This window comes from Oryctolagus cuniculus, chromosome 5 (assembly GCF_051225735.1).
Source record: "Oryctolagus cuniculus isolate XC-2025 breed Fujian yellow rabbit chromosome 5, ASM5122573v1, whole genome shotgun sequence".
NCBI classification, from domain to species: Eukaryota; Metazoa; Chordata; class Mammalia; order Lagomorpha; family Leporidae; genus Oryctolagus; species Oryctolagus cuniculus.
Window position 1 is genome coordinate 83422723 of NC_142871.1, and position 18576 is coordinate 83441298.

Genomic DNA, 18576 nt, shown 5'->3' on the forward strand with positions numbered 1-18576 from the left:
AGCCAGGAGCCAGGAGCCAGGAGCTTCCCCCTGGTCTTCCAACGTGGATGCAGGGGCCCCAGTACTTGGGCCATCTTCTACTGCTTTCCCAGACTATAGCAGAGAGCTGGATTTGAAGTGGAGCAGCCGGGTTTTAAACTGGTGCCCATATGGGATTCTGGCATTGCAGGTGGTGGCTTGACCTGCTACACCACAGCACTGGCCCCTGGAACCAATTCTTTAGTGGAATCTTCTTTGTTCACTTTTTTTATTTAAATGGTCTTTAAAAATTAAGAAATTATGGTATATGTACGCCATGGAATATTGCACAGCAGTAGAAAAATGAAATCCTGTCATTTGCAACAAAACGGATGCAACTGGTTACCATTATACTTAGTGAAATAAGCCAGTCCCAAAAAGACTTATACCATATTTTCTCCCTTATCTGTGGAGTACCTAAAAGGTAATAATAATAATAAACTAATAAAGTACCTAAAAGGTAATCTATTTAAGTGAAACTGACACTTTGAGATGTGATGAGTTTGAATAGACCTTGTCTCGAGGAATGGTTTTTTATTCGTACTATTTATTGAACTCTTTACTTAGTGTAGGGTTATGAATATAAATATACTCTTATGAGTATGAAGTTAACTGAGAATAGATCTTAGTAAAAAATAATAATGGAATAGGAGGGTGAGGAGGAAGAAGGGTGGAAGTATGGGTGGGAGGAAGGGTAGAGTGGGAAGAATCACTATGTTCCTAAATTTGTATATATGAAATGCATGAAGTTTGTATACCTTAAATAAAAGGTTTATGGGTTAAAAAAATTATTTTTTTTATTTGAAAGGTGGATAGACAGGTTGAGAGGGTTCTACTATCCACTGTCTCACTCCTAAAATGCCAACAACAACAAGGATTGGGCCAGGATGAAGCCCAAAGCTGGGAACAAAATACTGGTCTCCCACATGGGTAGAAGGGACCCTAGTACTTGAATCATTATCTGCTGCCTCTCAGGGTATTCATTAACTACAAGCTGGATCGAAGTAGGAGTAGACATAATTGGGACTTGAACTAGGCACTGCCCTGCCAAATGCCTGCTCCTTTTTACTTGCTTTTAAAGTGTTTTAATTTCTTTTTTAAAATTTTAATATCTGATCTCTGGCTCTCGTATTATATTTTGCAATTTGAGTGTTAAAGGTAAGTAGAGGTTATTTAATTCAGTTTTTCTTACAATTTTATATGAATATTAATCACTTAGGGATCTAATTAAAAAGCAAATTCTCATTCAGTAAGTCTGAGGTGGGGCCTAGGATTCTACATTTTTAACAAGTTCCCAGGTGGTGCCATGGTTATTGATCTAGGGACCATATTTTAATTTGTAAGAATCTCTTCCATTTTTTCAGTTTGCAGATGAGGGTATGACAGCCAGAGAGATCAAGTGGTTAGTTCTGCATCCTATACCTAATTAGTAATGGTGGACTTTTAACTTTTAATATAAGAAAAAAGTCATATTTCTTAGCATAAGGAAATACTAAAAACCCAAGAGAAATTCTACTCTAGTTAATCGACAGCTAATTTGTTAAACCAATTTTATTCTACTGCAATCTTTAGGATATATGTTAAGATTTTCTTTTCTATCCTTATTGCTTTGGAGGATTTGAAGAAATATAAACATATGGATACACTGACTTATTCAGCTATGTCTATATCTGGTTATTTTAGAGTTCTTACATTTTAGGCTTTAAGTGACCACTTAGAAACAAATTTAAGTGACTTTAGGATGTATTAAAATATCTGTATTATATTAAATTTAGGTTTTGAAGTAGAATCTTCTTGTTATAAAGTAAGTTAAATCATGTCTGTTTATATAAAGTGATTGCTAATGAATACTCAGTTTTCAGACATTTACAAATCAGAGGAAGTACTGTAACTAGAGTTTTTGTGTCTTTGATGGGGCCTGTATGCTGTTACTTGTATTTGACTCTCATTTTGTTTTTCTTGTGCTTTAATTTGATCCACTGAATCTTTTATTTCTAATGTTTCATTTTAATTTTTCTTTAAAATCTTAATTTCATGGGAAAATTTTCACTTATGTCATGTGTGGTTTTCTTTAGTTTGTGGATTTGCTCCTGATTGTTTTTCAGTAATCCTGTGATTAATTTTTTTGACTTCCGTTTCTGGCATTTCCTCAGTCTCTTTCATCTTCACGTTGTACTATTGAAATGTTGTTGTGTTCCTTTGGCAGGGGTTATGGTGTCTCCCTTAATCTTGTTTGTGTTACAATTCCAATATAAATCAGCCCAATTACAAAATAAGATTAGAATTCCTTAAAGTGGATTTTATGCTCCTACTTGCTTGTCTTCCACCATGAGGTAATTGTTATACTTACTTAGTAGATGTATAGTTTGTGGAAAACTTGGAATGGTAGACTGATTGGAATAGGACCTGTTGTTTTGAGCACATGAGATTTCATGGAAGATTTTTGAGTGGGAATTTGAAGATACGCATTTTGGGACAGGATAGTGTTGTAGACAGATAGATAGGCTTAGGAATAGGCCTGAATAACTTTATGAGTAGTGTGGGATAGCCATATCAGAAGGAAACATGATGCTGCAATTCTGAAGTTAAATCATATGTGGTTAAAATATTAGATGGGATTTTTTGGGTGCTAGTTGGCCTGCCTTTTTTTTTTTTTTAAATATGGTAAGCACTGTTGAATCTGGAATTATAAGCTGTAGAACTGGAGAATTTTCTCCAAATCCCATAATCTTACAGTCTTAACCATTGACAGTGTATGTAAACAGATTGTTTTTTAATTGTTGGGTGGATTGGCCGATTTTTTTAACCTTATCATAGTTGATTATTTTTGTTACGTTTCATTAATGCTATGGAGTGGGAGGAAAGAATCTGTGTCAAGTTCTGATTTTTATGTTGGAAAATTTGTACAAGGCTCTAAATCTTGCTGGTTGAAGGGGCTTTCTTGAATCGGAAGCACCTATGATTATGGAAATGAGTAATGTTTATTAACAGAAATAAGCACACACAGAAGTTTGAGAAGGCTTGGAGGTTTTGCAGTTCTTCTGGGTAGGTAGCTCTAGGTTTCAAGATTCACTTGTCTTGATGCATTAACTAAAATTCTAATAGAAGTGATAGTCTTTTTCTGTAGACAGTTTATCAACTACTGTTTGCTGAGTTTAAACAAAATTTTGATGAACAGAACATAGTTGAAAATTTGAGTGATTAATAACATGTAAAATAAAGATGACTGTGCTTATCCAGAAGATATTTAAATGTTGGCAAATTGTGCAAATCTTCAGTGGCATGCTGCTGGCTGCCACTTAGTATACAATTAACATTCCAAGATCAAAGACTGGTTAGACAGATTTGACAATTAAATTGGCAGAGAAGTGAATGGGCTTTGCAATTTAAAATTAAATGATACATGATGTCTGTTTAATTACTGTTGTGCATGTAAGTGATCACATAATAGAATGAAGCTGTGGGCATAAAGTGATTTTTAAGACCATAAAACCTTAATCACCTCTGTCTCATGGCTTTAAATTGATAGGATGTGAAGATGAAAGAAGAGCTAACTAATCCTTTTGATGAAATGTCCTGTGCTTATAGAATGACTATATCAAAAATATCTGTAGAATTGGAATCTTTTACAATGCTGAATGCAAATTTTGAGCTTTTTTTTTTTTTTTCTTTAAATTAAGGGGGGAACTGGGGAAGGGGGAAAGAGCGCGAGAGAGCACTTCTATTCACTGGTTCACTTCCCAAATTCCTGCTGTGGCAAGGATGTGCCATTCTGGGCTATGCTGGTCTGAAGCTGGAAGCTGAGAACTCAGTCTAGGTCTCCCATATGGGTGGCAGAGACCCAAGCACTTACAGGCCTCCAGAGTCTGCAGTTGCAGGAAGCTGGAGTCAGGTGTGCAAGCTGGGACTTAAAGCCAGGTATTGGAATGTTTTATGTGGGTATCTTACACACCAGACCAAATGCTTCCCCTCACTATTGCTTTTGATAAAGAGAGTATGTTAGAACTGTGCTTGAATTGAATTTGTTGTAAACAGCAGCGGTAACAAATTAAAAATGGTAATTGTAGTGTTGTTCTCCTTTATTTGTTAAATGAGAATTAGGACCCTAATAGGAATCCTTTGAACCTGGCAAGATGTAAAACTGTACTTACCCTTCAAATAGATTTTCTTTTGAAGGTGTTGACATATTTTTTTTTGTCACATAAACAGATAAGAACTATTTGAAACTATTAGAGTTACATCGTTTTATTATTAAATCTTTGTCCATTTGTGGAAATGATGAAAGCAGTGTTTTAAATTATCAGTAATGTTTTTCTGAGATCCCTTAACTTTAGGTTGTAATTTCATAAAATTGCAGTATAAATGGTGATTAGGTTACCAATCTAGCCTTTAAAGCTTTTTTAATTTCTAAGACAGTTAAATTACTTGCTGTGTATATCTGCTGTGAAAAATCGTGATACTGGCAATTAAACAAATTGTAATTGTAGCATAGGAAGTAGTTCAAAAACTTTTGAGGGAAATTGATTTGACTTTATAAGAGAAGAATGAGGTAGGGAGGGACTTTATGGAGATTGTGAAGGGGGGACTCTGTGACATTGATTATTTGTCTAGATGGATTAAAAAATGACTATATTTGCTTGATTCAGATGTATCACCAGCTTTGATCAGAGTTTTCTTAGGCTTATGAATGGAACTAAGTAAAGGAAACAAGAGGAGGAAAATGTTTTTTGTTTTTCCTCATTTTTCAGTTGTAAAATATTCCCCCTCTTTAAGAATCTGCCTTTTCTTTAAAAAAAAAAATATTTATTTAATTGAAAGGCAGAGGGAGAGGTAGGTAGATATTCCACTTGTGGGTTCATTTCCCAAACGGCTCAGCCAGACTGACGCCAGGGGCCAGGAACTCCATCTGGATCTCTCACATGGGTAGTAGAGTTCTAGTCACTTGGACTTTTTACTGTTACCTTCCCAGGCACATTAGCAGGAAGCTGGATTGGAAGCAGAACAGCTGGGACTATAACTAGCACTCGGATAAGGGATGCTGGCATCATAAGTGGCAGTTATACCTGCCCCTTGACAGGGGCTAGCCCCTAAATTGTAAAATAGTCTTGACAGAAAATTTCTTTTTCCCTTTCCTTTTCCTTTTCCTTTTCCTTTCTTTTCCTTTTCCTTTTCCTTTTCCTTTTCCTTTTCCTTTTCCTTTCCTTTCCTTTCCTTTCTCTCTCTCTCTCTCTCTCTCTCTCTTTCTTTCTTTCTTTTAGAGAGAGGAAAAAAAAACTAAAATGAGGGGGAAAAATGAGTAAAATGAGTGGAAAAGATGGTCAGAGTTAGAATTTGCTCAACAGTAAGCTAGTGAGAGAAATCAGGTTCTGTGTGTATAAGCTCCATGGATGTGGAGGGAGAAAGCTGGAGCTGGGCAAATCAGTTCTTAAATACTTTTTAGAACAAGGGATGATGAGCGTTGTTGGGTAGTGACAGGATCTGGCCAACTGCTTTTATGTTAGAAATGTTCATAAATTGTATCAGGAAAAGTAGCTGTAGATTCTGCATTTTCTTCATAATATAAGAAATATTAGTATACCTGAATTTATTTCTGTATACCTTTACAACCATGAGGATTTTGGTACTGGGTGCTAATTCTGTAAAGAATATAAATGTGAAATGATAGGGAAATAGCAGGCTTTGTGGTAGTGGATTATTGAGAGAAAAGAAGTACCAGGATAGTCAACTCTGGGCTTATGATTGTACATTTGTCTCTGTTGGAGGATGAGGAATAGATGTGCTTCTTGTGATGAAACTATTATGTAAATAGCTAGTATTATGTAACCTTTGGAATTGAGGCTGTTTTGGGAACATATCAATGGGGTTACACCATAGGCACAGGCAGCTGTTTATGGTGGGGAACCAGGGGGAAAGAACCAGCATTTCTGTTAGCATTCTTGGCTATAAGATGTAGAAATCGGTTTTGCTAATTTATGCAAAAGAATATATGGGAGAACTCCTAAGAGAACCAGTCTTGGACAGTGGATAGAAATCAAGGGAAGTCGGTGACAAGGATCAGAGGCAAGATGTGGGCACAGGGGCCCTTTGAGCAGGAAGCCATCGTTGGCACTTGCTGGCAGTATCTCTGCTATTGCTGTGAATGCTTTTTCAACTCTTTGTACCTCTGTCATTTACTCAGGTTAAAAGTCTTGGGAAAAGAACATTTGATCGTCTGGCTTAGACCCTGAGACTGTTTTCAACCTGCTAGGGACAGGGTTAGATAGAATCTGGAACTTTGGTTTCCATTGTGAAAATGAAATTACCTACATCCAGAACTGAGCTAGCTCATGGATCACTTCTGCCAAACAAAACAGAACAATTATTCTTTGTTCCTTAAGTGCCCCATTGCTCAGTAAATAAATGTACCCAGTGCCTCAAGCTAGAAGCTTGCAAATCATCCTTGACTTCTCTCTTTCTCTCAGCTCCATCTCTAGCAAATAGCATATTATCCTGTCTGTTTACCTCTTAAATGTCTTTTATCCAATGATTTCTAAATGTTGTTATCACCATAATCCTAGCTACTGTGATTTCTCACTTGATCTACTGCAGAGGCCCCATAATTTCTGTTGTCTACAGATTAGCACCTGCCCTATTGATGTATGAATTCTGTGGGGATAAACTTTTTAACTAAAGAAGTGAAAGGTCTCTATAATAAAAATTATCAAACATTGATGAAAGAAATCAGCAAGGACACACAAAAATGGAAAGATACTCCTTCTCATGGATCAGAATCAATATTAAAATGTCTATACTATCAAAATAATCAATATTAAATTGTCTGTACTATCAAAAGCGATATACAGATTCAGTGCAATCCCTATCAAAATACCAATAACATTCTTTACAGAACTAGAAAAAACAACCCTCAAATTCATATGGATCACAAAAAAACCCAGAATAGCCTGCGTGATCCTGAAACAAGAGAACTCAAGCTGGAGGCATCACAAACCTGACTTCAAAGCATACTACAAAGTTATATAACTAAAACAGCATAGTACTGGCATAAAAACAGATACATATATCAATGGAACAGAATAGAGCAGAAATAAATGCACACACATAGAGCCAGCTGCTTTCTGACGGAAGTGCTTAGACCATCCAGTGGATCAAGGGTGGCCTCTTCAACAAATGGTGCTGGCAAAACTGGGTTTACATATGTAGAAGAATGAAATTAGATCCATACCTCTCACCATATACATAATTGAACTCCAGATGGATCAAATACCTACATTTAAGATCTGAGATTATGAAGTTGCTGGGAGAAAATGTAGGGAAAACACTGTAAGACTTTGGTGTATGGGATGACTTGTTGAGTAAGACCCTAAAGCACAGGTAACAAAAGCAAAACTAAATAAATGGAACTATATCAGACTCAGGAACTTTTTTCACAGCAAAAGAGGTGATCAATAGAGTGAAGGGACATCCAACAGAATGGGAAAATTATTTGCAAACCACCTATCTGACAAAGGATTAACGTCCTGAATATATCAGCAACTTAAAAAACTCAACAACAACTACAACAAAAAACCCAACCAACTTAGTTGAGAAATGGGTAAAGGACTTGAATAGACAGTTCTCAAAAGAAGAAATACAAATGCTCAACATCACTAGTCATCAGGGAAATGGAATTCAAAACCACAATGAAATCTTACCTCACCTCTGTCAGAATGGCTAAAATCCCAAACAGGGAGAATAACAAATGTTGGCAAAGATGTGAACAAAGGGAAACACTTATACACTTTTGGTGGGAATGCAAATTAGTGTAGCTATGCTGGAAAGCAGTGTGGAGATTTCGTAAAATACTAGACATAGACTTGCCACATGTTCCAGCAATCCCACTACTCTGTATATACCCAAAAGACTTGAGCACAGTGAATCAGAGATACCTGCAGTACCATGTTCATAGCAGCACTGTTCACAGTAGCTGAAATTTGGAACCAGTCAAGGTGTCCATCATCAGATAAATGGATAAAGAAAATGTGGTATATATACACAATGGAATATTATTCAGCTATAAAAAGAATGAAATTCTGCCAGTTATAGCAAAATGGACGCAACTGGAGAACATCATGTTGAGCGAAATAAATCAGACCCAGAAAGACATATACTGCATGTTCTCCCTTGTATGTGGGAGCTAAAATTTAAAAAACAAACAAAAAGAGAAATGTCTGTGTGTCTATCAGTATTGCTGAAAACAGTTTTGTAAAACTTTGGTTATACCTTTGTGGAACCAATGGTTAAGAATGTTACACTACTATAGTTTTTAATGACCTATGATTACTTTAAAATTTACTGTATATGGGTGAAATGGTCATTTTTCCATTTATTTATTGTTTAGAGCTGTTGTTTATATTCCCACTAAGCTAGGGTCTTTTTTGCTTTTTACTTGTTAAATTTCTTACTCAGTGAAACATTAAACCTTTTTACCGTGATGTAAAGTTAAAATATGTTATCTGAAAAACTGAAACAAAAGGAGGGTGGGAGAGAGGCAGGGAATGTCATTGTGTTCTTAGTATTGTATCTACAAAGCACACTGAATCTGTTAAAAACTAATTAAAAATTAAAATAACAAAAAGCTGATCAGATAATGCCATTAATTTGCTTAAAAGCCTTCACTGCTCTGTGTTCTTCACCTACTGTGGATTCCTATCTACTTTTTTATACTGTGGTGTGGCTGGGGCTCCACAAACTGCATTTCCCAGGCCCCCTTGCCTGCTTGCTTCCTGTTGGATTTTGTCATTTGTGAATACAGGAATCTTGTTTCTGTTTTCTGTAAGGGTACCTCCAGCAGCAGAGGACACCTATCACCCTATTCTCCAATTTCTTTTGGCACCCTCATTGCTAGTTTTGCTGCTCCCTCTCCAAGGTACCAGCTTCTAGGCGTGACATCTTGGTAGATAGAGTGCTGCATGCATCATTTCCTAGCCCACTGGGCTTTTTCCTTAAATGTTGCCAGCTTGGTCTTCTGTGTTTTTTTTTCCATAGAAACTCAGACTTGGGCTTCAGGGCATCTCTCCTTGGATGTTTAGGTAACAGCATTTGGTGCCACCTCAGCAATTTGAGCACCCAGCTGCATGGACCTCCTCCTTCTTCCAGCCATAACCCCTAAATGTCTTTCCTTCAGACTCTTGCTTCTAACAAAACATTTTCATCTTGTTCCCCTAGCCCTGCTGATGGTAGTGCTTCTTGCAATTGTTAATCTCTGGATTTCTTTAGCCTTCTTCTTTCCTATTTTCAGCTTTCCAGTATCTGTGTAACCAATTTCTTATATTAAATCTCTTGTGTTTGAATTACCCATTGTGGTTTCTATTTGTCTCAGACACATGTTTTTCTATTTTCTAGAATAAAATAAAAAGTTTTCATATTGACTGTGTCTTTGCTTACTTTTAAAGTTTTATGCCATACCATTTCCTTCTTTCTCTATGCTTCAGTAATCTAAACTTTTTGTAGTTTCCTGGATATGCCACATTCTATTGTGTCTCAAGGACATTGCACCTGCTAGTCTGTGTTTCAACCACCCAGCCCTCATTTCTTGTCCATTCTCACCCAGCAGCAGTTCCCTTGATTAATACCTACATAATGCAGGTCTGAAGCAGTATACTGTAGGGGCTTTAGAGTTAAGCTAATTTTTTAAGAATCGTATTTATTCAGCATCATGATCATTCTATTACATTTACCATTCAACAGCATGGGTACAAAAAAAGAATTAAAATGCTACATTAAAACCCTTTTTTAGAATGCTTTACACTGATATATTGTCTAGGCTTTAAAATGAGCTTTACTGTTTTGCCATCTTTACGGCCTTAAGCAGGTTATTTATGTGTGTCTCAGTTTCCTCATCTGGGGAATGGAGGTGATAATTTTACCTATCTGCTAAGTCTGTGAGTATTAAATGAATTTATAAATGTCAAGTGCTTTGAATACGGCCCTGCATGTAGTAATTGCTCAGTTATGTGTAAACTCTCATTATTAGCTGAATGTGTATTTCTCTGGATCACCTTCCCTGACCTCCAAACTGTGACAAGTTCTACTTTTTGTGTGCTCCTGCAGCAGCTTGTACTTCACCTTTTCAATACTTACTATGCTTGTGATTATTTGTTTAATGCCTCATTTCTTGTTAAGGATGTAAATTAAAGTATATAAGGTTCAGAAGAGGGTCTGTGTTGTTCACTGTTATATCTCTGATACTGGCAGTGTGTCTGGAACCCTTTAATGAACAGCCAAACAAATTAATTGAATAAATAATTTTTAAAGATTTATTTTGAAAGAGTTACAGAAAGGGAGGGAGAGGGAGAGGGAGAAGGAGAAGGAGAAGGAGAAGGGGAGAGAGAGTGAGAGAGAGAAACAAATATCTGCTGGTTCATTCCCCAGATGGCTGCAACTACTGGGCCAGAGCAAAGCCAGGAGTCAGGAGCTTCATCCAGGACTTTCACATGGGTGGCAGGGGGCCATCATTTGTTGCTTTCCAGGTTTGTTAGCAGGAAGCTGAATCAGAAGTGGAGCAGCCAGGAGTAGAACTGAAACTCATAGACAGACACACAGATAGACAGACATGTCTTCTATCTGATAATTCACTCCCCAGATGGCCAGGGCTGGACCAAGGCTGAAGCCAGGAGCCAGGAGCTTCTTCTGGGTCTTCCATGTGGGTGCAGCAAGCACTTGGGCCATCCTTTGCTGCTTTCCCAGGTGAATTAGCAGGGAGCTGGATCAGAAGTAGAGCAGCTGGGACTTAAACCAGTGCCCTTCTGGGATGGTGGTGCTGCAGGCAGTGCTAACCCCAAATGGTTGTCTTTTTGTTAAAGTGTCTGCCTGAATTCAGAGATTTAGGAGTGATACATAAATATTTTCACATTTCTTACCATTCTTTCTTTAAATAACATTACTTTTTGTAAGCATTACATAAGAACATGTGATTTAGAATGACTAGAGTTCAAGTCAAAATTTATAGCCCAGAAATTTGTGTTCCAAAGCCTGAAAATTTGTATGTGCAGAAGAATCCCTAAATATGAACCACTAAATAATTTTTCTGGCATCTCTGTAGATGGAAACTGTATCCTAAAAACAATCTTTTCTAGTAAATCCTAACATATACTATTTTCCTCCTTGGTCTTTCAAATCTGTTTATACACATGTGCACGAGATAGTATTTTCTTTTAATTGATAGTCTACTTGAATTAAAAGAAATTCTCATTGTGTATATGTGTGCGTGTCTCAAATGAGTGTACCAGTGCCCTAAGATATAATATTCATTCTGTTTGAACCTTAAATTTAATTCTGAGCTTTGGGGCAGCTAGTGAAGAGAAATATAATTTCTGTCATCATCATTGGTTTGGAAGAGGCAAACCATTTCTTTTTTCTGAATTTATTAGCATAAGCCAGCTTTTCCTGAATTGTGAATATTGAGCACTAATCTTGTCAAATATTGACAGATATCAAGATTAAGTTTAGGAAACAATGGGCTAAAAACAAGATAAATGGACTTTTAGTATATTTTCTCGTGACTTTACGTATCCTGATACGTATCTTCCTGAGAAGAAAGATACAGCATTTTCCTAACTTATTTTGCCATGAACCTTTTTAGTGAATATTGAGCTTCACAAAATGCTGGCTTAGCTCCTGTAACAACGTTATGGATGGTGTGTCTTCAGTACCATTTTTGTAGACAATGTTATAATTGCTTTTTATTTGACCTTTCCTCATGTTGATTTAAATTCCTGTTGAAACAGAAGTCAGGGCAATGTTTGCTTCTTTCAAGAAACCTACATTTTTCTCTACCTGACAGGAGTGACTGCTTTGGAAAGCATATGCAAGAGGCCTTTGGAACTCAGTACTCCTGTTGCCACTGAGTCTGCTGGCCTGGCGTTTGGTCCAGGAGTCTCTTGATGCTTAATCAGTCCAGACTGAGGCTGATCTGAGTTTTCCTAGTAGGACTTTGGTCTCCATACTCTGAGTCTACCAGGGCTGCACCCCTTCCTTCCCTCCCTCCCTCCCTCCCTCTTTCTCTCTCTGTCTTTCTTTCTGTCTGTCTGTCTGTCTGTCTCTCTTTTTCTTCTTTTCTTTCTTTCTTCTTTTCCTTTCTTTTCTGTTTTTTTCTTTTTTAAAATTTTATTTATTTATTTGAGAGATAGAGTTATAGACAGTGAGAGGGAGAGACAGAGAGAAAGGTCTTCCTTCTGTTGGTTCACTCCCCAGATGGCTGCAACAGCCAGAGCTGTGCCAATCGGAAGCTAGGAGCCAGGTGCTTCTTCCCAGTCTCCTATGCAGGTGCAGGGGCCCAAGCACTTGGGCCATCTTCCACTGCTTTCCCAGGGCATAGTAGACAGCTGAATTGGAAGAGGAGCAGCCGGGACTAGAACTGGTGCCCATATGGGATGCTTGTGCCCATATAGGATGCTGGCACCCATATGGGATGCTGGCACCACAGGCAGAGAATTAACCTACTGCGCCATGGCGCCAGCCACATGCGCCTGTACCAGTATGTGTTCAGGTCCTGAGCTCTCTATCCCCTTCTCAGAGACGTGCTGGAAATAATTATTTTGGAAACAGCTGGTTACAGCCTGCTTTGCCATCTAGTCCCCAAATGGTCTTTGGTCTTCCTTGCTGCTCTTTCCCTTGTTTGTTTGCACACATTTTTTGTTAATTTTCAACCTTAATCAGCTCTCCTGCCTCTTCTAACCTATCCTAAACATACATATTTTGCTTTTTATAACACTTGTTTATAGTAAACCAATTGTCCATTATTATGTTTGTCTCCATATACGGTACTGGCTCACATTTCTTCATTTCATGTTTTTTTCTGTTCCATGATTTTAATCTGATTGAGGTCCATCTTTCCCTGACTGCTGTTTTTTCCTGATGTACCATATAAATCCTGCAGATAAGAGTTTGGACAGTGCCTCTCATCAGCACTCTCTATTTTCTCTGGGACAGTCTGATTATTCCGTTCTTTCCACATTTAACACCAATGAAAAACATTTTAACAAAATGATTGTTGATTTGAGGCTCATACTTTTTAGCATTCCAATCCTTCTTTTTGCTGTCAATTTTTCTCATTCTTTGAAGACTTTGGTACTGTGATATGGTCTCTCCTATCACCCCAAGACATATTATTCATTGGATAGCATAGCCACTCAGTTTGTAATTTTCTCAACTTGGATCCACCTGAACTTGACTTTTATATATGGGGTGAAATTGAATCCCATTGTTGGTAATCTGCTTATGGGGAATCAGAGATGGTAACTTGACCATTGGAAGATCGACAAATTAAGTAAATTCTATTATATATTGGTTGGGTTTAAGAAAATCAGGGCTAATAAAAGTTCCTGTGGAATATATTTGAAAATATCTTAATTGTTTAAACATGAATGAGAAGAAAAATTATATCTGAGATTGTGGTATTCTGGCTATGTATGATATTGATTCAAAGAAAGGGATTCAGAGTTTTGCTAACTGGTGTGGTAGGAAGAGCATTGCATAGTTTGAGGTTCAAGTCACTCACTGGTTTTTCTCTTCTGAAGTGGAGAAAGTAGTAGTCAATTCATATAGTTGTTAAGTCAATAACTAGCAGTTGTATCTATGTGTATGTGTGTTTTATAGACATTAAAACATTTAGATGTTTAATAAAAATATTTTTCTTAAGATGAGTCATAAGGTTATTGGGTACATATTATCTTCATGAAAACATTTCTTTATACTTTGTTTATTATAGGAAATGAAGAGATTAAAATTATGGCATTTTCGTAAAAATATTTGTTTATTTGAGAGGCAGAGAAAGAGAGAGAATGTATGAGTGAGCTCCTCCTGTCTGTAAGTTCACTCCTCATATGCCCCTGGTGACTCTACCAGATGTGGCTCTGTACTGTGGGCTAAACTGGAGCTAGGAACTCAAACTGGGTCTTCCATATAGATGGCGGGGACCCAACTGAGCCATCACCTGCTTGTCTCCCAGGGTACGCATTAGCAGGAAGCTGGAATTGGGAGTGGAGCTGGGACTCTAACCCAAGTACTCTGATATGGGATGCAGGTGTCCCATTTGGCTGTTAGCCAAATGCCTGCCTCTTTTTGTGATATTTAAATCTACCTGATAGAGGGACTCTAGTGAACATAAGTCCATAAAGATATAAGTGTAAGAAAAACCAGTTTATTTTTATTTCCTACAACCATAGTATTTTAAAAAATAATTATTTTATTTGAGAGACAGGGAAGGGAGAAGGAGAGGAAAAGAGGACTACCAGGCTACAGAGATAGAGATACAGATAAGAGTGAGCTCCCATTTGCTGGTTCACTCTCCAAATGCCTGTACTAACTGGGACTAGACCAGGACTGGCGCCTGGCGCCTGGAGCCTGGAGCCAGGATCTCAATCCATGTTGCCCATGTGAGTAGCAAGAATCTAATTACTTGAGCCATCACTGTTGCTTCCTGGTATTGCATTGGAGAGAAGGTGGAGCTAGAAACTAGAGGTGGGAATTGAACCCAGGCACTCTAATACAGAATGTTGGCATCTTAACCACTAGGCTAAATGTCCACTCCCCTTATTCTTGATATTATGCTGTTAATCTTGCCTTTTTAATGTTTAACTTACAGTTATATGATGTTGATTGATGGCACAAATGAAGTTTTTATGATTGATAGAGACAATTCAGTGTTTCATGTTTCAAATCTGGAATTTCCATTTCGTAAAGATCTTCGTATGCATTTATCAAACACTCTTTTGGATGGGGTAAGTCATATTTATTTTATCTATGCATACATATATATTCAAACAATTAAAAATTATGATCTTTTCCTCGTAAATCGTATTTTAAAAGCAATTTACAGTCAAAATCTAGTTTTTATTTGAATGTAAATTTCATTTACTTCTTAACTGCACTTTCATTGAATTTGTTCTTTTTTAAAGAGAAAGCTGCTAATTTAATCTTTGAACCTAAATAGAATTTGAACCTGTTTTCTTTAGTGGAGAAAGTTGTTAAATTGAGTAAAATGAAATCTGTATTGAACTTTATTACTTGGTATGAGAATAAGGGGGCAACATTAAATCTTGATTTGTTTTCTTTGTGGCTAGAAACATTTTTGTTGAAAAAGACTGATTTTTTATTTTACTTGTCATTTGAAATATATAATACTACGTACCACATTTTCCATGGCTTTTAGTGATAAGGACTGATAATCTTTATTTTAAGAGATAATCATGCCTTTGAAAGCAACAAGTATTTTTTTTAACTTTTATTTAGTAAATATAATTTTCCAAAGTATAGTTTATGGATTACAATGGCTTTTTCCCCCCTATAACTTCCCTACCACCTGCACCCCTCCCATCTCCCGCTCCCTCTCCCATTCCATTCACATCAAGATTCATTTTCAATTCTCTTTATATACAGAAGATCGATTTATTATATATTAAGTAAAGATTTCATCAGTTTGCACCCACTCAGAACATAAAGTGTAAAAAACTGTTTGAGTACTAGTTATAGCATTAATTCACATTGGACAACACATTAAGTACAGAGATCCCACATAAGGAGTAAGTACACAGTGACTCTTGTTGTTGACTTAACAAATTGACACTCTTGTTTATGGCGTCAGAAATCTCCCTAGGCTCTAGTCATGAGTTTCCAAGGCTATGGAAGCCTCTTGAGTTTGCTGACTTCGATCTTAACAAGTACTTTTTTTTTTTTTTTTTAAAGATTCATTTATTTATTTGAAAGGCAGAGAGAGAGAGAAAGAATATGAATCTTATATTTACTGGTTCATTCCCCAAATGGCTGCAATGGCTGGAGCTGAGCGATCTGAAGTTAGGAGCCAGGAACTTCTTCCAGGTTTCCCACATGGGTCCAGGGGCCCTTGTGCTTGGGCCATCTTCTGCTACTTTCGCAGGTACATTAGCAGGCAGCTGGTTGGGAAGTGGAGCAGTCCATATGGGATGCCGGCATTGCAGGTGACTGTTTTACCTACGAAGCACAGCACTGGCCCCACAACCAGTGCTTTTACAGTTGCATTTGTAAAGCTGTTAAGAAGACTCCCATCCCAGAAAGTATGTGTTTTTTTTTTTTTTTAAGATATATTTTACTTATTTGAAAGGCTGAGTGAAAGAGATGGGGAGTGGGAGGAAGAGATGGAGGGCAGGTGAGAAATCCGTATCTTCATTTGCTGATTCAGTCCCCAAATGGTCACAACAATAGAGCTGTGGCAGCCCAAAGCCAGGAGTTCAGAGTTCCATCCTGGTCTCCCAAATGGATGGTAGGAGCCCAGGTACTTAGGCCATTTTTACTGCCTTCCCAGGTGTATTAGCAGGGACCTGGATCAGAAGCAGAGTAGCCACGACTTGAACCAGCACTCAGATGTGGGATGCTATTGTTGCCAAGTGGCAGCTTAACTCTACTGTACCAGAGTACTGGTCTCAGAAAATATGTATTTATTAATCACAAAATCACTTAATTAAAAATATTTTATTTTCTCTCATGTGAATAGCGTTTCCTTCCCCTAATCCTGAAAGTATTAGTTTATTTAAATAAAAATAATGCAGAACATTACCAGAAAATTAGTAAAAATCATCTGAACTCTGAATTTTAGAGAAGTCTCTGTAACCATGTGGATGACCATCATTCTAGACTTCTCTGTGCTAGGGTGCTCAATCATACATCTGTTCCTATGGAATATAACACATGCATATTAATGATAGCAACTAAGAACATAGAATCTTTTTTTTTTTTTTTTTGGACAGGCAGAATTAGACAGTGAGAGAGAGAGAGAGAAAGGTCTTCCTTGTTTTTTTTTTTTCCATTGGTTCACACACAAAATGGCCGCTATGGCCAGCGTGCCGGCCTTAAGCCAGGAGCCAGCTGCTTTTTTCTGGTCTCCCATGCGGGTGCAGGGCCCAAGCACTTGGGCCATCCTCCACTGCCCTCCCGGGCCACAGCAGAAGAAGCCTGGAAGAGGGGCAACCGGGACAGAATCTAGCGCCCTGACCAGGGGTGCCGCTGCCACAGGTGGAGGATTAGCCTAGTGAGCCACGGCGCTGGCAAAGAGCATAGATTCTTAAACAGAGACTTGTATCAGAATTGTTAGAAAGATGTGGGGGGCGGGGGGCAGCGCCGTAGCTCACTTGGTTAATCCTCTGTCTGCGGCGCCGGCGTCCCATGTGGGCTCCAGGTTCTAGTCCCGGTTGCTCCTCTTCCAGTCCAGCTCTCTGCTGTGGCCTGGGAGGGCAGTGGAGGATGGCCCAAGTGCTTGGGTGCCTGAATCCACGTGGGAGACCAGGAGGAAGCACCTGGCTTCTGGCTTCAGATTGACACAGTGCCGGGAGTGGCGGCCATTTGGGGAGTGAACCAACGGAAGGAAGACCTTTCTCTTTCTCTCTCACTGTCTGGCTCTGTCAAATTAAAAAACAAAAAACAAAACAAAACAAAAAAAAAGATTGGGGCATTATATTAGAAAGATTCTGATTAGTTATGGTACCTCTTATCTCATTGAAAATGAGATTTCTGGTCAAATATATAGGCACATGTGTTGTTACATAATTTTTCATGAATGCAACCAAACATTACAAGTGTTTGTCTTTTTTTGTGCTTTATATTTGTTTGGGACATCTTTCCCATGTATATGTCTGAATGGTTACCATTGTCTATATAAGCATCGTTATTTGGGCTTTCCAAGCTGTGTTGGTTTTGTAAACTGTAAGATTAAAAAGTTGCCTGTTAAAAATATGTACTGTTCCAACAGTGCATCAAGTTCAAAACACTTTATTTATAAGCAGTGATACCAGGCATTTAGTCTTTCCCTAAATATCTGAGAGTCCTGGGAATTTAATCATGTTGATGTTGTCTTTTTTGCATATTTAATTAAAAAAATGGATACCTTAAAAGATTTTTTTTTTAAGGTTAGGAAACATAAGTCAGAAGGAGCCAATTCAAGGGCTGGCATTGTGGTATGCAAGTCTCCCATATGGGTACCAATTTGAGTCCTGGCTGCTCCACTTCTGATCCAGCTCCCAGCTAATGTGCCTGGGAAAAGCAGCGGGAATACGGCCCATGTGCTTGGACCCTGTACCCACGTGGGAGACCTGAAAGAAGTTTCCAGCTTTGGACTGGCTCAGCCCCGGCTCTTGTGGCCATTGGGGAGTAAACCAGCAGACAGAAGATCTCTCTCTCTCTCTCTTCTGTAACTCTGCCATTCAAGTAAAATAAACAAATCTTTGTTTTTAAAAGAAGGAGCCAAATCAGAACTTTAAGGTGCATACCTGATGGTATCTCTTCAAACTATCACAGAATTACCCTTATTTGGATGACAGGAATTAGTGGTAAGGCCTCTTTTGTGAAGCTTTTCTGCTAAAAGTTTGTCCAACTTCCTCAAAACACTCCCTGGATAAGCAGACCGGATCCTTCTTTGGCCCTTCCAGAAGTCAACAAACAAAACGCTGTGAGCATCTCCTCAAAAAAACTATCACCCTAACCTTTGCTCTTGTCTGGTCTGCTTTTGTTTTAATTGGATTGCTTCTACCTGGTGGTAGCCATTGCATTGAT

At 38.0% G+C, this 18576-nt stretch overlaps 1 protein-coding gene across 2 annotated transcripts in view; it reads left to right on the plus strand.

The window, feature by feature from the left end:
- RNGTT (RNA guanylyltransferase and 5'-phosphatase) overlaps window positions 1-18576 on the plus strand; it is a 326422-nt gene that overhangs the window by 74478 nt on the left and 233368 nt on the right. For both annotated transcript variants that reach the window (XM_002714574.6, XM_089332916.1), the window contains exon 9: window positions 14642-14777. In XM_002714574.6, coding sequence (XP_002714620.1) covers window positions 14642-14777 — 136 coding nt within the window. The remainder of the gene's footprint in view (window positions 1-14641; window positions 14778-18576) is intronic.